This window comes from Trichechus manatus, unplaced genomic scaffold (genome assembly GCF_000243295.1).
Source record: "Trichechus manatus latirostris isolate Lorelei unplaced genomic scaffold, TriManLat1.0 scaffold00189, whole genome shotgun sequence".
Taxonomy (NCBI): domain Eukaryota; kingdom Metazoa; phylum Chordata; class Mammalia; order Sirenia; family Trichechidae; genus Trichechus; species Trichechus manatus.
The window spans coordinates 3,024,984-3,045,439 of record NW_004444125.1 but is presented as its reverse complement, the minus strand read 5'-3'; the positions used below and the strand labels follow the sequence as shown (position 1 = coordinate 3,045,439).

The 20,456-nt window shown below is 33.9% G+C and overlaps 1 protein-coding gene across 1 annotated transcript in view; it reads left to right on the top strand.

The window, feature by feature from the left end:
- Positions 1-20,456, top strand: part of WDR35 (WD repeat domain 35) — a 64,683-nt gene that overhangs the window by 20,927 nt on the left and 23,300 nt on the right. The window contains exons 11-16 of the mRNA XM_004387584.2: positions 1,645-1,705; positions 9,712-9,856; positions 12,789-12,858; positions 16,318-16,371; positions 18,174-18,283; positions 18,759-18,969. Of these exons, the coding sequence (XP_004387641.1) occupies positions 1,645-1,705; positions 9,712-9,856; positions 12,789-12,858; positions 16,318-16,371; positions 18,174-18,283; positions 18,759-18,969 (651 nt within the window). The remainder of the gene's footprint in view (positions 1-1,644; positions 1,706-9,711; positions 9,857-12,788; positions 12,859-16,317; positions 16,372-18,173; positions 18,284-18,758; positions 18,970-20,456) is intronic.

Here is a 20,456-nt window from a genome sequence, read left to right as displayed (position 1 = left end):
TTATTTCACTCAGCATAATGTCCTCCAGTTTCATCCATGTTATGAGATGCTTCACAGATTCATTGTTCTTTCTTGTTGCATAGTACTCCATTGTGAACAGTGAATTTTTTTTAACAAAACTTTATAATATACACATGAAACTCTAAATATTTATCTAACGAGATTACGTTGAGTGAAAAGATGCAAGGATGGAAGTTTGCTCTTGTGTGGTGGGGGCTGGAGAAGGGAGAGTGAAAGACATCTAAATACTTTCATAGTGGGCAGTTAATAGATAATGTCCCCAACTTAAGAAAACAAAACAAACAAACAAACAAAAAAAACCACCCAAGAAGTAGAGCTATGCACATGTTACTTAGATTTGTGGAAGTTAATATCAAAAGGATGAGTTAAATGATCTGAAAATATTTTTCTCTAGGGAGCAGGAAATGGAAAGTTAGGGGGGACTGCTGTTTTTAAGAAATCTTGCAGAACTCTTTGAGTCATTGAACCATGGGCATATATAACTTTGATAAATATGAAAAGAGTTAATTTTTAAGTAATACTGTGTTTTTGGTGAACATTTACACGGCAAGTTAGGTTCCCATTTAACAATTTCTATACATATTGTTCATTGACATTGGTTACATTTTTCATAATATGACAACATTCTCATTATTTCCATTCTGGTTGTTCCATTTCCATTAATCTAGTTTCCCTTCCTGCTCTTTGCATTAGAGTATGTTGACTGTATGGTCTCATATAGATGATTTTTTAAAGGAGCATAGTACTCATGATTGATATTGTTTATTTTATGAGCCAATCAGTTATTTAGCTGAAATACGGAAAATAATTTTTATCATTTAGATAAAATTTAGATAGACATTATTATTATATTTATGAAATAAACAACTTTTACTTGAGAGACAAAGTCTATATTTATATGTAAATAGTGCATAGAGAATTGGTTTATTTGAAATTGTTAATTCTAGTCAGGAAAACATCTAAGTAAAATAGTGTTCTTAGTACAAGATACAGAAAGCGTGACTAATACTAAGAAGGATGAGATTATCACTTTAGAATATTATGATGTAAAGCATGCATTATGCTTGATTATTTTTCCTAATACTAATCATTGATAATTATTTGTGTTAACTAATGGGCATTGTAAGTCATTTTTCACTGGGTTGGAGTGTGTCTTTTCTCAATTAACAGATTTTTTTTTTCTCAATTTCTTATGTTATTTATACATTGCTTCAAAGGAGGAGAACGAGATGGAAACATTTGGTGCAACGGTAACAAATTAAGTTAGCTCTTACACAGCCAATTATAGGATAGTAATGAATTTTGAGATTATAGCTCATCTGGAATTTCGAAAGTGTAAATAATGAAAAGTGGCAGTGTACTTGAGTTTCTTAAGTGCTCTCTTAAAAACTCCAGTGTTCCATTATATTGAGAAATCAGCCTTGGTTTAATTTTCATTTACCTTTCTTTATTTTTAATGCTCTGGATTATCTTTGTTTTTGTTATTCTTTCCACCTAATAATTTTTATCAATTTCCCAGTCAGTGATACTCAAAAATGGGATAAGCATGATATATGTTAAGCTTTATTTCCTGTATTGCCCATGAGCAGGGGTGCTGATACTCTTTGTTTTATTCGTTTGCAGTTTGTGCTTGTTCTTTGTAATTCTATTGGCACTCCTTTGGATCCCAAATACATTGATATTGGTAAGGAAATGTTAATGTTTATTCCCTCTCTAGTCAGGTTTTATTTGTAACATTAATTTAAAAACTTCACAATGGTATTATTAATCAGAACAATATTCTCTAAAACAAGGATGACCATACTTTCTTGTTTGCTAGATCTGATATCAGTTTATGCCTGTTGCTGTGATGGAATTATAATAATGTCCCCTTTAACTCTCGTAAGTGTCCTGATTTTGACAATAAATTTTAAGATCACTTTATCTAGAATTCACAATAATTTCATAATTGCTATACTGCCATCTTTTTGTTTAAATGGAAAATATAATTGTACACGAATAGATGTGCAATGCAATGGTTAGTATGCAGTAAACTGAGAATTATAGAAATAATTTTTTGCCTTTGAGCCACTTTTTTTTATTAATAAAGTACTCGTAAATACCTCTCATCCATAAAAACGCTTGAGCGGCTTGTAAAAGTGAGTCTGACCTTTCCAGATTTTCTAATGAAATCAGTCTGTTAGTAAGGACAGCTTTAAAAAATTCCTGACTTTGTATTTTCAGGACACACTTGGTTACTTTAGAGTCACCGTTCCCTTTATTTGATAGCTATGAAAGTAACCTTTGAAAAGTTCCAAATCTTAATCTAAGTATTCTGTAAAAAATCATTAATAAATATTTTGTTGCTGTTTCACTGTAACTTCCAAAAGTAATGGTTTTCTCTTAAAGCATATGGTAGTTTAATGGATAAAGTGTTCGAAAAATTATTAGATTTAAAAAGTTGAAGTCCCACTTAACTATTTCTTGAACCCGAGAACCAGTCTTTTTTTTTTTTTTTAATTTTTCATATTAAAAACTCAATCTTAGTCAAATTTTAGCGCCTACCTTCTAAGTGTTTTCATTTTGCTAAGCTCTTTGGGCAATATGAGCAAAGTGAGAAATACTTACTGGACTCAGACTTTTTACTCTTATGTCTATGGTCTCGGTAACTCATTCACTTTTCTATAATGAAACTCTTCAACTTCATACTTATGTTCATCTATTTTTAATTGATATTACAAAGTATGCTTATATGCTTCGGTACATATGTATACCCTTCCATGCATATTTACATATGTTAGTGTTCCTTAGTAAAAAGTATAGCTTAAAATTATTATGGAATCTTATAAATAATTGAAATAAGTTGATTCCTGTGGTTTTATATTTGATTTTTATCTTAACATTACATGAATTTGTTCTATTTATTGAAACATAACAGTCCTTAATCTCAAAACTAAATTTTGTCAATCTTTAGGGTATGTTTTTTCTTTTAATATCAAAGTTTTAACAGAATCATAATGATGATAGGTTTAGGCTCTTTTATTACAGGTAGTCTGTTTTTTAACAAAATAGATGTAAATTCTTCACCTTCATAAAATGGCAAAAACTTGAGGATATGATTATTTGTATTCTTGAGTCGTGACAATTTTTTATTTTTTGCAGTCTCACTGGTTGAGATTTTAACAAATAGGTCTTTCATTGGTCTGCTGTAAACACAGCTCAAGACTCAATGTTTTTGTTTCTACATATCCTGTAAAATTCCTTTTTTAAATTTGTATGCCAAATTTTCATAAGGACCACAGGCTAAAACAAAAAAAAAATTATTGTGACATATTGTCCTGGAAAGTATTATTTTTGTTTTGTTTTACTTTTCATCCTGACAGTCTCTGTGGGAACGTTTAAAAGAACTCTATGTATCATTATAGGAAGTTCAGTTTGTAGAACCCCATTGTACTGTACACATAGGAGTTAGGCACCCTGTTTTAGTGTTCTTCCTTTGAGCCCTCATAATACCTTTGGTATACTCCTATTGGTGTACTTCTTTCTCTGCACTGTGACTATTAATTTTTCTTGTCTGTCTTCCCCACTAGATTTTGAGCTTCTTAAAGCAGTGTCTGTGTCTAATTCATTTCTGTATTCCCACTGCCTAAGACTATCTAATACCTAAACATTTGTTGAATGCATGGAAAATGTTTATTTTCTATCACGTAAATAGAAAACGATAATTTAACAAATCATGAATAAATATTCAGGTTCTATACTGTTCCAGGTTCTATACTGGGCACCAGGGCTGATAAAAAATTAATGATGACTATTACTTCTACTTAGAGAAGATTTCTTTTGAGCTGAGTTTTGAAAGATAAGTATTTCTTCGGGTAGCATTTTTAAGGAGAGTAAACAGCATTTGCAGAGAAATGAAAACATGAAAAATGGCTGGAAATTTCCAGGTTGCCTGTGCTGCAGTCATTTTGGCAGTAGCGCTGTAGGCAGCTTTCGAATGATACATGCACTAAGTTTTCCACAGATCCCAAAGAAAGTTATTCTGATGAAGACATTTCAGTGCAATTTCAGTTTGCCAGTTCTTTGAAAGGCTGGGAAATGAATAAGTAGATAAGGCAGAGGATAGCTGTAGGGCATTTATTTCAGGCCTCGGCATTCAAGTATTACAAGCAGGTTTTACTTATACATCAGTTCCTAAATTATTTTAAATTATTTTACGTCCTTGCTTGGCTCATAACTACTATCTATTAATGTTACAAATTTCAATTAATGGAAGCATAATTATTTTGTTTTTAATTTTTTCCTAATAGTCTTTCTAGTTATAGATTTTTCCCCCAAAATATTGAATAGTTGAGAAGGGCATGAGATTTTTAAATTTTATCCTGCTTGTATTCTTTTCCTAAAACATTCCAGCTGTTAAAATTTATTTGAGGTGATATTTTTCTTTTTTAGTTTCTCTTAAAAGGAAATAATTTTGAACTTTTTTTTGCACTATTGTTTTGGACAGTGATCTTCTAGTTTTTTCCTAGAAGCTTAGTCTGGGTGGGATGGATCTTTAGTAAAGATCTATCATAATTTATATAGATAGGATCATCTACCCTGTGGATTTGCTGAATTGACTACCATATGAATTCAAAAGAACATATATTTCAGATATGTTTGTATTAAACCAAAAAATCAAGAGTTTTTTGCTTTTAGAAATGACTAGAGGATTGTATATGGTTTTATTGTAAAAACCTATGTTAATGATAAAAGTAAAAACAACAGTGTCAACCACACCTAACACTTACTAAGTATTAATAGGACAGTGTACCATGGTTGATTAAGAGTACAGATTCTGGAGCCAGATTTGACTGCATTTGTGTCCGGCTCCACCACTTTCTAGCTATGCAACTCGGGCAAGTTATTTAACCACTCTGTGCCTCAGTTTCTTAGTGAGGGTAATAATAGTGCCTGCCTCATAGGCTGGTTGTAGTTAATATATGTAATGTGTTTAGGACAGTACCTGGTATATATTAAAATATATATATATGTATTCGCTATCATTATTATATGCCAGGCACTATGTTATGCTTTATATTTATTATGTTTTTTAGTTTCTCAAAACAGCTGTATAAGGTTGTTATTGTTATTATATTCAAATTAGAGTAAGTCAACTGAGATTCTGAGAGAATAAGTAATTTGTCCAAGACCACAGAATTAGCAAGTAGGTTGGCCTGGGATTTGATTCTGAGAAGTCTGACTCTCAGACTTAAAATGTTGACCCACTAACATTTTAATTTTGTTTTAGTCAGGCTAATGAAAAACCCTTGTGATTATTTAGGATGTTTCAAAAAGAAAAGAGCATGAATATAATTTATAATTGCAGGTAAACATTGATTAGATAAATGGTTTTAGATGCTTAGGAAAAATATTATTTTATTAGAAAGCAGTTAAGGTTTGTGAGCTTACTTCAGAATTATGCTAAGGGCATAATAGTTACCAGCATCAGAGTACTGATGGTAGTATTTACTAAATATTTAGCAAATGTTTTTTGATTTAGTGAGGACAGGCTCAGAGAAAGATGAGCAAAACCTGGGCCGGGTGCGTTAACCATCCAGCTGAGCGTTCTCCTAGGCTTTGCTGCTGTTCTCCAGGACTGGCTTTCTGTGAATTGTTCCCCAAAGGAAGGGCTCCTAGCTCCCTCCGGAGTTCAGTAATGGTACACGTTTTGAATAGAAAAATCTTCCTTATTGTAATGAAAAATAAATTTTTTGAATATGATTCAATTGTACTGAGTTGTCCAGCATATAATCATTTTTGAATTTGGATCCCTGAGTTGTTCATCTACTAAAGTGACATCATACCATTAGATTAGTTTCTTATTCTTTGTTTAGTTTCTAAAGTCTCTTACTGCTTTAAATGTCCTTTATTTGGACTGTGGCAAAAACTCCATAAATGATAGCTTCTATTAACACCATTCCTTTATTTTGACTATATTAATGATTACTTTGCATGATACTTATGAGTGGAAAAATTAAGTTTTACAATTTCAAAATTATAAATTTAGAAAACAGGTACTAAAATGAACCTTTATGAAGGAGTTTTTAAAATTTTTTATTTTGTATGTGTGCTTAATTTTATATTGCTTATTCTGTGTTTTGTGACCTTGGGTAAGTTAGTTATTTTATTTCTCTAATTCTTCATTTCTTAATCTGTAAGATGGATTTGATGAGACTATCTACTTCATAAAAGGGTGTTTGGATTAATGTATGTGAAGTAATTAGCCCAGTGCCCAGCACACAATAGGGGAACAATGAAATGTTCTCTAAGAAATGAACAGATAAAGAAAAGTTATTTGTTTAGAAGTATATATTCCTAAATTAGGAAGGAACTTGGGAGAATTTTCTAAAGGTGGAAATATAACACATATGAGATCAGAGGAAAGGAGACCAGGGTGGTGGGGTGGGGGAGGTTGCAGTATTCTAGGTGAGAAATGAGAAAGGCCTGAACCAAGCAGCAGTGGTAGTGGTGAGGAGAAGGAGAGGTGGGAAAGTCAAGAGATAGTAAGAAAGTAGAAATAATAGACCTTGTGACTTTATTACATATGGGGGCAAACTTTTTGGGTGGGATCTAGAATGACCCCAGGCTTTGCATGTAAATGACTGTTAAATGGTAGTACCACTTACTTTGATAGGGAATGGAAAGGACTCAATGGCAATGGGTTTTTTCTTTCTTTTTTTTATAGAAGAAAGGAACATTTTTCTTTTTTTGGAGGAGATGATTTCAGAAGTGAGAGGGTTCCAGGAAAGGAGGTTGGGGTAGACGTGTTGCACTTGAAGTTCTTGTGGGCCACCCGTCTGGATGTGTTCAGTAGAAAGTGGGAAGTCAGGGCATTGGAGACACCGATAAAGCTTAGCGACTTAGTGGTGGGCCAAAGGGCGTTCCACGCATGACCCAGCCTGTGATACAAGAAGTGTTAAGATCTATTTCATGTTTTGAAACTTTGTTATTGTTGAACTTTCTGTGTCAATTTTTGAGCAGTTTTGCAATTAGACCACTGATTTCTACATTTTATTCTGTGGCATTGTATTTTGTTTTCTTTTTAATTCTGCTAAAATGTCATTGACTAAATTTTACTTGCTCTCGATAAATCATTAACAGTTCAAAAACAATGTATATAGATATTTTTCTTATTAGGGTTAACTCAATCTCCACTTACAGTGTACTTTACTTTTTATATTCTATTTGAAATAGTTTACTTTTAAATATTTAAAAATCAAGTGGTAGCATTTTCTAAAGTTTTGTAATTATAATTACCCAACATTTTCTCATTCATCCTATTATTTAAATTTCATAATTATTCTATAAAGTGTTTATCATCAGATTTATTTTACTGAAGATGTACCTCGTTGTAAGGACCCACAAAAGGCTAACTGACTTGATTAAGAGAATCTTACATCTTATACTTCCTTATCTTATCCCAGGTATTTTCCATTTGTCCCTCCAAACCCAACCATCCTTCTTCACCCTGCTTCATTCCATTCCCATGGCTTTTGATTGGCCAGTGAGCAAGTCCATCAAGAGATTAGAAAGAGGAGAGTGGGGTTATTTATTTCTCTGGCCCCTTCCCTGTGGAATTGATGCTGGTTGTGTGTGTGTGTGTTTTTTAATGTAATGGGAGGTCACTATTCCTCTCAGTACAGCCTCTTCTATGCGACTCTGTCCTCTTGGTTTCCCTCATGCCTTCAGGCCTACAGGTGGTGGCATCTGTTATAATCACAGAACGTTGTCTAAGTATTGATGCTTTCTATTCTCTTTCTTATTATATTCTTGCTGTTAAACATTTATATCAAAAATGTAGTTAATCTTGGTAATTGTATAGTTAGTATGGGAAAGTAGTAACTAGTGAGTGCAAGATATTTTATAAATCATTATTTATGGTCTTTAAGGATGAAATACTTCCATATATGTGGCGTGCCCACCTTGTACAGGATTCTGGGAAATACTAAAATATAGAACTAAAAATACTTTGAAATTTATTAAGACTAGAATGAAAATGAATAGATATTAGATCTTTTGCCTTTAAAGTCCTACTAAGGAAACACTTAGTGTTCATAACCTGCTTCTTTTTATGGCAGATTTCAATTAGTCAAAAAATTTATAATCAAAAGAAAGCAAATCTGTTCTAGGAGGAAGGAGTATAAGGCATGAAAGCTGTCACGAATTCTGTTTATAAAGAAAACCAAAAAGAATAATTCACACCTCATTTTCTTCTTTAGTCATATACCTACTTTGGAGAAAACTATGCACTTCAACACATTAAAAGATTAAATATACATTTTGCTATATTATTCTGGATTTCTTAATTTTTGCAGTAGAGTTAAGCTTGGAATTGAAATAAAAACCTACAAGCTTTTTTTTTTTCAAACAGTTTTATTGAGATATAATTCATATACCATGCAATTCACAATTCACTTTTTTAAAAATATATTCACTGGGTTGTGCAACCATCACCACAATCTAACTTTAAAACATTTTTGTCTGCCACAAAGAAACCCTGTACCCATTAGCAGTCACTCCCCTGTCCCCACTTCCAGCTCCAGGCAACTAATAATCTTTCTATCTCTATAGATTTGTCTGTTCTGAACTTTTCCTATAAATGGTATCATAAAATATATGGTCTTTTGTATCTTTCTTCTCTCACTTAGCGTGTTTTCAACGTTTATCCATGTTGTAATGTATACTTCATTCCTTACATGGCCGAATAATGTTCTGTCACATAGATATATCACATTTTTATTTTTCATTTATCAGTTGATGGACGTTTGGGTTGTGTCTACTTTTTGGCTATTATAAATAATGCCAGTATAAACACTTATGTATGAGTTTTTGTGTGGACGTATGAGCATAATTGCTAGGCCATATGGTTATCTATATTTAACATTTTGAGGAATTGACAAAATGCTTTCCAAAAGGCTGTACTAGTTTACATTTCCATCAGCAATGTATGAGGGTTCTGATTTTTACATATCCTCCCCAACACTTATTATTGTCCATCTTTTTAATTTTAGCTATCCTAATAAGTGTGAAGTAGTAACTCATTGTGGTTTTAATTTGAATTTCCCTGATGGCTAATGATGTTGAACATCTTTTTATGTGCTTATTGGCAGATGGCTTATTGGTATATCTCCTTTGCCCATTTTTAATTGGGTTATTTGTCTTTTTATTATTGAGTTAATAAGAGTTCTTTTTCTATTCTACATTCAGTCCTTTATCAGATATATAATTTGCAAATATTTTCTCCCATTCTGTGGGTTGTGTTTTCACATTTTTGGTGGTGTCCTTTGAAGCACAGATGTTTTTAATTTTGATGAAGTCCAGTTTATGTTTTCTTTTTTCACTTGTACTTTTGGTGTCATATATAAGAAACCACACCTAACCCAAGTTCACAAAGATTTTCTCTTAAGTTTTCTTTCGAAAGTTTTATAGAAGAGTTCTAGCTTTCACATTTAGGTCTGTAATCCATTTTGAGTTAAATTTTGTGAATGATCCGATCAGCTCTTGATTCTTTTCTTATTTCAGAGACTGTGAGTCTTTTGAGACTATGTGTGAGTATATTGTCTGTAAAATGAGAGATTGGAGTCAGTGATCACTGAGGTCCTTTGTAGCACAAACATTCTGTGATTTTGTGTAACTGTTACTTAATTGTCTTCATGTTCTTTTTAATAGTGCCATTATTTGTTGCAATGACCAAAACCCATGTGATAGCAGCTTCAAAAGAAGCATTTTATACCTGGCAATATCGTGTGGCAAAGAAGCTCACAGCATTGGAAATTAATCAGATTATGCGATCTAGAAAAGAAGGGAGAGAAAGGTACGTGTCTTGATACGTATTTTTTTGTAGCTCAACCATATCATGTTTTTCAGACATAATTATAAATTGTCATGTTTGCAAACTGTAAATTGTTTTGATTATAAGAAATCACATTTTTTCCATTAATTTGAATGTTTCAAATTTATCTGTTTAAATGTATTAAAAGAGAGATGTTGTTGTTGTGTGCCATCAAGTTGATTCTGATTCGTAGCGACCCTATATAACAGAGTAGAACTGCCCCTTAGGGTTTCCTAGACTGTAACCTTTACGGAGCAGATCACCAGCTCTCTTCTCCCATGGAGCAGCTGGTGGATTCAAACAAACCATTGACCTTTCGGTTAGCAGCTAAGCGCTTAACCATTGTGCCACCAGGCCTTCTTAAAAAGAGAGATAGTATGATGTAATAAAAGAACCCCATATAGATAAAGACTAGAAATCTGAGGTTTTATATGGAAATCACCCACTCCTACCATATTAGAGTTATTATGCTATATTGAAACGATTTCTTGGTTGAGGTCGGAATGTCTAACTAAAGCTTTATTCTTATGGGCTAGGGATAGAAGTCTTTCCAAGAGGGTAGGGTTATTCTAGTATCAATCACCATAGGATAGACAGGTCTTTAGACACAGCTCCAGGAGAAGTCTTTAGGTGGGATGAGCTGGGGTCTTGGCTTCTTTTTCTTGCCTTGGAGGTTAGGAGCCAGGATGGAGGGAGTCCCTATAGTAAGTCTCAAGGTGAAGATGCGTTTACTGTGTTTTGTAAGCTGTATTATCTGTTTTTAATATTCTGTGTTTGTTGCCCTTTTATTGTTACCCTAAGTATAAAGTATTTTTTCAAATATTTTAATCTAATGATTCGTAATGGGGGGAGATATGTGTGTGTGGGGGGGTGGGGGGTCATGTCAGAAATTCCAGGTTGCTTTTTCAAATCCCCTTCTTTCTACACATATACCTGAGATCTTAATGCAACCTTCCCTTCCCTTTAAGACTCATTTATGTACTAAAGTAGGAGTTGTGTCCCCAGTAAAAGTATTTTTGCTATGTGAATTCATGTGTTTTATGTACTAAGATAGGAGTTATGTCCCTAGTAAAAGTGTTTTTGCTATGTGAATTCATGTGGAAGCAAAAAAAAAAAAAAAGTTGATAAATGCTGTCTCTTGCCTCAGTAATAATTCTGGAAGACAAAAAATGAAAGAATCTTTGGCTTCTCTGAGGACAGCATATGGCAGTGGTAGCAATAATAAGCAAGAGACCTGCAACCTGCAGGGAGAAGGTAGATCGTAGGACAAAGTTGGGGCAAAAAAGTCTACCCTCTCCATAGAGATGCTGGCTTTTGTTTAAGTAAAAAAGATAGCATTTCCTTACATTCCTATCTGGGTTATACTTACTAGTTTTAATTACTGTGGACCTGGTTTCCACATCTGTAAAATATGGTCATCGATGTTAACAGCCATCATTTACTGAGTACTTCTTATATCCATGCACTATGCTAAGTCCAGTCAGTAGTCTTATTATTCATGTTTCACAGAAAGAACAAATGAGCTTAAATTATTTGCTAAAGGTTACCAACTGATAAGTGAAGATGGGACACGAACCCAAGTTTATCTGAGTCTGGACCACTGTACTTGGGTCTTCTGCTCTTGTAGCTTACTTGTTTTAAGAGAGGGAGTTGGACTGAATTATCTCTTGAAGGCTCTTCTATTTTAACTATCTTTGACTGTTTTATTCTTGATAAATAAATAGTTACTGGATATGAGTATAAGTTATACCAATTTAGAGATATCCCATATACCTGCATTTTTAATACAGTGAAACCTGTGAGAACCGGAGCTTGATGGGACTGCCTTGTTTTTCCAGGTCTCGCAAGTTTCCCACCTTTGACAGGGTGTAGTCTTACTACTTTTCTCTTGCTCTCTATTTAGTGGAAAATATTTGAGTTTTCCTTCTCTGACAGATTTCCACCTTACACAGGTTCTGGCTTTCACAGGTTTTACTGTATATTTCTATTAAATTTATTTAAAATTTAATCTCCATATTACATTGATGAAAGCACAATTTTGGTTTTAAATTAACAATGATAAAACTGCATGGCATTTTTAAGATAGAAAATCGCATGGTTTTCTTGGGATTATATTACAGCTACCATTTCTTGAACCCCTTTTGTGTCAGGCTCTGTGCTTATGTGCTTTACAAACATCATTTTATTTATGCATCTTAAAGACACTGTGAAGTAGGAATTGTTACACTTACTTTGCAGATGGAGGAATTGAGGCGCAGAGAAGTTAAGTAACTTACCCAGGGCCTCACAGCTACTCTACAGTGTTCTTTCTTATTTACCTGAATTCGTTTTAATAGTTACCCAGAGACCTTATAGAGCACTTGACAATGTGTGGCACTGTGCCAGGCACTGGAGATATAGTCCTGCCCCCAGGAAAATCATCATCTAGTGAGGGAGACAAGTAAATCAGCAGTGACAATGCAGTATGAATAAATATTATTATAATACAGGTATCAGAGAGATGGTAGAAGGTGGTACATCTTTACATTTTATAAACATGTTGATGAAAAGAAAATTATGGAGAAACAATAGAGGAACTTAGTGTGTTAAAAGTTACTCCTAACTGATGTTTAGCTGGAGATTAACGTAAAATATCTCTCAAGTTTTAATGAAATTCATTGGGAAAATATGATTTAATGTTCAAATATATATTTGGCACAGCTTCCAGAAACATATCACTTGTATAACCAGCAAACAGCTGGTAGCGTCTACCTATATAAGATTTAGCTGTGTTAAGAACTCTTTAAAATAATCAGAATATTTATATTAAATAACACTATTCATTGGTGTCATCTAAACCTTTAGTTGTTCTAGAGATTATGAAGTAGTATAATCCTCACTTATACTTTCTTTGAAATTCTGATCTTTTTTACAGAATTTATCATGTTGATGATACTCCTTCTGGATCAGTGGATGGGGTGCTTGATTATAGTAAAGCCATTCAAGTAGGTGATTTTATTTTTGCCAGCAAATCTTAGTACTTGTAGACTTGGAAATATTATAAGTTTATTTTGGGACCTGAAAAAAAATTTGTTTCCAGTAAGTAGCATATTACTCTAGTGATTCTTTAAAGAAATTCCTATTCTTAAAAAGTTTTTCTTGATCTTGAAAACTCTTAGACTAAAATAATGTTATTAAGTAGCTAATATAATACTATTTAGAAAAGCATAGTATTTAAAAATGTTCGGGAACATAATTCTTCCCACCCTTTCTGCTTTGTTCTTTCTTCCCCTCCCTCCCTCTTTCCTGTCTTCCCTCTACCTATCTATCTATTTATGGTAGATTGGTCTGTCACTTCTGGCATATTAGCAAGTAACCTTATTTTTGCAGATAACATAATTCAGTATATCTTCATAGAAAAATGCTTTTGTTTATAAGCTAATGGAAGTAAATACTTTAGTAAATAGTTTTGTTTTTGATATGATTTTCTGAGAGTATTTAAGTCATCACCTTATTGTTTATAAAGCTCTTTCCTATCCAGTTTTGTATCTGAGCCTCACAACTCTGGAAGGCAAAAAGAGCACGTAGTCTCCTCTGCATTTTATCAAGTGGAAAAATGATAATTAGAGAAGATAACTGATTGACTTAGGGTCATAAAGTAAGTGATTAAGTAGCAAAGTGAGGATTCAAGCTTAGATCTTTTAACTGTAGATCTAGTGACCTATCTGATAGAATATGTAAGAGTTCATCTAATCGTCTTTATGTTCATCTGTTTATTAAACAAGTATTTGTTAAATGTCTGTTATGTGTCAGGCACTGGGCTAGCTGCTGAGGATCCAGTGAAGAATAAAGAACAGTTCTTTCCATCAGGGCACTTTTAGAAAATTTCAAATTAATCAATAAATATACTGAAATCTGTCCCATCTTAAAAACAATGACAACAACAACCTCCACTGTCAACTCATATCTTTTCCAATCAGTCACTACCTTATCTCTTTATCCTTCATAGCTAAGCTCCTTAAAAGAATGATCTATATTCATCTTTTTTTCCTTCACCTTTCATTCCATCTTTACTCTATTGTATTCTGGTTTCCAAAGGCCTTGAATTGCTAAGTCCAACAGGCATTTTTATGTCTTTGTCTTATGTAATCTATACATAACATTAAGTGTTTTGATCATTCTTTTCTTCTTGGCTTTCATGAAACAACTCTTCTGATTTTATACTTAGCTGACTTCCCTTCTTAGTCTTCTTTGTCAAGGACTCATCTACCCATTTCTTATTGTGGTGTTTCCTAATGTCTACTTGTAGTCTATCTACTTTTCTCATTTAGTGTTCTGATTGAAACCCACCCCTTCAACTACATGATCATGACTCCAATAGCTATATTTCCAATCTTGAGTTTTTCCAATCTCTAGATAATACACTTCTATGGATATTGGATATTGTCTATGAGTATTTCAATTGTATGGCTCAAAACACCCCAAATTTAACTTTTCTGAGGCTAAATTCATCTACCCTACAAATTTCTTTTTCCGTATATATTCTGTATCTCAGGGAATGGCTCCACCATCTATCATCTATCTAAGAATCATAAGAATTTCTCCTTTTCTCTTACTGTCTCCATCTAATCAATTATCCAGTTCTGTTGATTCTATCTTCTAAATTTCTTTCAAATAGATCTCCTCCTTTCCATCTCTGTATCAGTTCAGTCTGTCATTACTTCTTACCTCTATCAGTGCAATAACTTTCCATCAAGCACTGCCCAATAGAACTTTGTGTGATGTTGGAAATGTTCTATATTGCATTGTACAATATGGTAGCCACTAGCGACATGTGGCTGTTGAGTACCTGAAATGTGGCTAATGTGGCTAAGGAACTGAATTTTAAGTTTTATTTCATGTTAATTAGATTGTAATTCAAATCGCCACATGTGGTTAGTGGCTACCATATTGGATAGCACAGAATAATCTCTCTACTTTCAGTCTTCCTCCCTTTCTCCAGCTACCATACCAATATATTTATCATACTGATGGCTAGAACAGTCTTTCTATAATAAAAATCTGATCATGGTGCACATAGGCCTTTCCCCAGTATAAATCTTCAGTAAGTTCCTGTATTTGTCAGGATAAAATATAGATACCCACAACTACCCCTTTCTCCCCAGCCTACTTTTTTCTTCTCTATCATATTTCCAGGTATCAGCTGTGCTAAACAACTTTCTGTTTCCTGACCGTACCATATTTTTTTTTCCTTTTCTCTTTTACATTTTATTTTGAAATAATTTTAGGCTTACCAGAAATTGCAAAAATAGCACATAGAGCCCCGTGTGGGCTTCACCCAACTTCCGCCAATGGTCACATCTTATATAACTGTAGTGTAATATCAAAACCAGGAAACTGACTTTGGTATAATACTAGACTAGAGACCTTATTCAGTTTTCACATGTATTCATGCATGTGTATGTATGTGTGTGTGTGTGTGTGTGTGTGTGTGTGTGTAATATATGTAATTTTATCCCTGTGCAGATTTGTGTGACCCTTCACCACAATCAAGCTACAGTACTGTTCCTTTACCACAAAAGAACACCCTCATGCTACTCCTTTATATTATATCACTACTCACTCCTGTCCCTGACCCCTGGCAACCACTAATCTCTTCTCCATCTCTGTAGCTTTGTCACTTGAACAATATTTTATGAATGGAATCATACAATATATCACTTTTGGAAATTGGCTTTTTTTGCTCAGCATAATGCCTTGAGACCCATCCAGACTGTTGCAATGCCATGCTGTTCAACCCTTCCTCATTTCTATGTGTGCTAGTCCTTCTGCCATCTGTTCATCTTTTAAGACTAAGTTCAGAGCTTGCGCCCTTGCTCATCTCTGTGTAAGTTAGGTGCTCCTTCCTCGGTGTAAGTTAGATGCTCTCATACCACCTTGTGTATAACTCCACTTTTTTTTTTTTTAATTTTATTTATTTTGTCGCTGTTGTTGAGAATGTACACAGCAAAACATAACACCAATTCAGCAGTCTCTACGTGTACCATTTAGTGGCATTGATTACATTCTTTGAGTTGTGCAACCATTTTCACCTTCCTTTTCTGAGTTGTTCTTCCCATTAACATAAATTCACTGCCTTCTAAGGTTGCTGTCTAATCTTTAGAGTTGCTGTTGTCAATTTGATCCCATATAGATAGTTGTTAAAAGAGCATAATGTATTGTAACTAGGTGTTCTGTTCACTGTCTTTCCCAGTAGACTTTTGAGTAATCCCTGAAGGCAAAAGATTTCATCCCTGTATCTCCAGTGCTTAGTTCAATGTCTGGCACATAGCAGGAGATCAGTAAATAAATCAGTTAATAAGTATATTGTTGAAGTATTCTTAGTGAATAGCTTACTGCCTTGTACAGGAACAGTCATTCAATAAGTATTTGTTGAAGAATAACAATTGATTACCTTTTTTTAGGGAACAAGAGATCCAATTTGTGCCATAACTGCATCTGATAAAACATTGATTGTGGTAAGTTGTAAAAAATTTATTTTATGAATAATTGTTTACACTATAAAACTAGAGTAATGTAATGTGTTTTGGATTTGAGTATCATCTTGTTGGCACCCCAGGTTTTACTAAGTCTAACATAAGATATGAGAAAAGTTTGAAATATTGCCTCACAAATTGGTTATCATTTGCAAAAATAGCTGTTTATAAAGGCAGCAGGGTGGTGGCCCCTGGGAAGATAAAGTACACTTAGAGTTTGTAACATTAGGTTGAATGAGCCCTAGAAAGGACTGGAGGATGTGGGGTGGATTGGATGGTGGTAGTTGATCTTAGAAAGTGTCTTTCTCTGTGTGGCCTGCTATTTTACATTGGAGAAAGTACTTTCACAAGACTTAGAATGAAGAGATGGTGTGTTTGCCAGCTAGTAAAATAGACAAGTCCGTGGCAAATTTTTACTGAATTTTTCAAATTGAATCAATGTTATAGTGTCTTTTCTTGACCTCTGGCATTTGAAAATATTAGTTTTAGAAACAAGTGTTTACTTTAATGCAGTAATACTGGTGGAGTGATGAATTTGAATTATATAAACAGAGCCTTAATAGTGTACAGTCTCAGTTCTAGTTATGTTCCTTTTGCTATTAGCTAATTTTATGGAGAAAAATAGCTTAAGAGCATAGTATTCATTTTTCATCATTAAATGAATTTGGTGGATGTTTTAAGCAATTTATCTCACAGTCAGGTCTATGGAATCTCCTGTTTTCTGATTCTTTGATGTATGGTAAGATTTTTGTTGGGTTAGTTGTGTTTCTGACATTTGGGAAAAAAATGAAACTCAAATCAGTCACAAAAATTGAATTTCTAGATGACAGAGTCTACCTATAAGCAACATAATGGTGAAACTGTCTTCTGTATTTAAAACTACTTTCCACTGTTGAAATATAAACAGGTTTTAGAACCATTATTTTTTTCAAATGTTATAAGCCACAGAACCACCCCCCTTCCCCGAACAAAATCTTATTTAGTCCCCTAATATATTAAATCTTAAAAAGACCCACACCTCCTTTTTATACATTAAAACCCTCTCCCCTCCCTACTTTCTGAGGGGCCCCTCTTGAGAATCATGCTACAAAAGCAAAGCTGCTCTGATTAAAAAGAGAAGGGGTTAAGACTGGCTGTGTGAAGCCTGCCACTTTGTCCCGTTGCAATGGCCTTGAGGCACAGAAGAGTTTGAAAACCACAGCTCTCTACTATCTTTTGTACTTACTGTTCATCTTTCAACCTTATGGTTTGTACAGAGTTGAATAGAAAGTTATTTTCTGTTTTCTTAAACATATTTAAGCTAATGTTCTTTGTAGCATCCTGTTCCTTTGCCAAACTATGATCAGACAGTAGCTATGGTTTAAAAACCTAGACTTTCAATAACAGCTGTTTCATATGGTGATCTTATAGTGATTTTTCATATTTGTGAAATTCAATTCAGCAGGTGCTTTATGATTTAGCTTTTAATGTACTCTGAATATTAACCTAATAAATTCTTCCTGTGATGTAAGAATTTGTAGAGGATTAAACAGTGAGGTTTCTGATTACCTTCTTGAACATCACATGAAAAAAACTGGACCACCTTCAGCAGCTTTATTAAAAAAGGTTTTAATTAAATTGGGAGATTAATGTATGCTACTCACTAACATGACTCAGTACTAGAATTGTCATGATACCATGATACTTTGGTTTTGAAAAAAAATGTGTGAACATAGAGACCTGTAGTTGTAGCTTAATACTTAATATGGCAAATATGTTTTAGTAATCAAAAGTAATTTCCATAGGGTCGTGAATCTGGCACCATTCAGAGATACAGTCTTCCTAATGCTGGTTTGATTCAAAAGTATTCCCTTAATTGTCGAGCCTACCAGTTATCCTTGAATTGCAACTCTAGGTAAGCCTGAAATTTCTCCTCACATAAGATATTAGAAGTTATTAACTGAGATTGCTGAATTTATGTAATAAGTGTAAAGACATGTATGTTTTAAGCCTGTCTTATAGTGTATTGTGGTTTTACTCTCCTGTGTTTGGTTTAAAGGTCTTTCTCTGATTGGGCATGTGGAAATACTAGTGTAATATTTTACCTGTACAGTTTGAATATTGAGACTATATTTGTATATCAGTTGGTTAAATCATTTTGGATACAGTTTTCTTACAAGGACGCAAAATGGGGAGTAAACCATGTATTCTGTCAAATTTATTTAAAAGAAAATTTAAACCATATATTTATTATAAAGCCATTTCTACCTTATTCCCAGGCTTCTGATGAACTGGCTGATTTTGAAGAAGAATAGTTATAGGTAATTATGTTTATAATTACTGATAGTAATTTTGCAATTTTCCCCCTTATCCAATTTTATTATTTTTAGTCGTCTTGCTATCATAGACATTTCAGGAGTTCTGACTTTCTTTGACTTGGATGCTCGGGTAACAGACAGTACAGGACAGCAAGTAACTGGCGAGTTGTTAAAATTGGAGCGAAAAGATGTCTGGGATATGAAGTGGGCCAAAGATAATCCTGATTTGTTTGCAATGATGGAGAAGACAAGAATGTACGTTTTCAGAAATTTGGATCCTGAGGTAAAATCATGAAATGAGCATAAATAATACATAAATAATGAGCCAAATGTCAAAACCTGGATATTTTCCCTTTGTTTCTTCAAGAGATTTGTTAGTGTTGGCTGCACAAATTTCTGAAAATAAATAGAAACATTTCTGTGAAATTTTTAAATATTTTGTCTTAAGTGGGAATAATACTCATCTTTTAAATAGTCACTACTTTCTCTGAAAGGCACTTTCTAAGCATTTATCTTTTCTTTTTTTTTTTTAAGATGGAACCATGGTCACTATATAGTCTTTTTTATTTTTCCCTCGTCTAAGTCAGTTAAAGAAGTTTATTGTATTTTTACACAAAAAACATGTGTCTTCTGTGTTTGTTTGCCAGCTGCGCCCTTCCCACAGGAGGTATTTTTGTAAGCGAACTGTGCTAATTTTTTAACAGCAACCTGTGGAAGAGGATTGGCATGAGAGTGCTTTTGAGGATGCCTTGCAGGGGGGAGGGCGTGGTGGGCAAACAAACCCCGAAGACTTGTTATTTGCATAAAATATGGTAATAACCTTATTGGAGCCCTTATTTAGAGCCCTGGTGGCACAGTGGTTAAGAGCTCAGGCTGCTAACCAAGAAGTCGGCAGTTCAAATCCACCAGTTGCTCCTTGGAAACTCTATGGGGCAGTTCTACTCTTTCTACAGGGTTGCTATGAGTTAGACTTGACTTGATGGCAGAGGGTTTGGTTTTTTGTTTTTTAATAGCCTTATTTACTAAAATTTCTTAAACCAATCTAGCAAAAAAAAAAATGCAGTTTGAAATTGCCTTGTTCTTTTATTCTCTTCTGCCGACCTACCCACTTTATTCTCTGCACGCTGTGATCTGTTTACATTTACTCTGTCACCCACTAATCCATGTTCTTTCTTACCCAGATATTGGTAGGAATATATAAGTGTGGACTGTGATTAAGCTACTCTCACTTGGGTGTGTTATGGATTGAATTGTGTCCCCCAAAAATATGTGTCCTAAATCTTAACCTCTGTGCCTGTGGTTTTAATCTCTTTTGGGTATGAGTTGTCTTTGTTATGTTAATGAGGTAGTATTAGTGTAGGGTGTATCTCTCGAGTCCATCTCTTTTGAAACATAAGAGAGGTTAAACACAAGTTAGCAAAGAGAGATGGGGAAGAGAGATGCCAAGCCACATGAAGATTGCCCAGGAGCAGAAGCTCAGAAGAGACAAGGACCTTTCTCCAGCAGCAAGAGAAATCTTTTCCCCTAGAGCCAATGCCCTGAATTCGGACTTCCTCCTAAACTGTGAGAAAATAAATTTCTGTTTGTTAAAGCCGTCCACTTTTGGTATTTCTGTTATAGCAGCACTAGATAACTAAGACAGGTGTCAAAAAGCCCCTTTCTCAATCATTTTTATAGTTATGTTTTGATTTTCTACTCGTGGCTCACATCAGCTAATATTTAGGCTCTGAATTTCCCTGTCATTTCGTATGCTTCTGGACCAACTGTTAG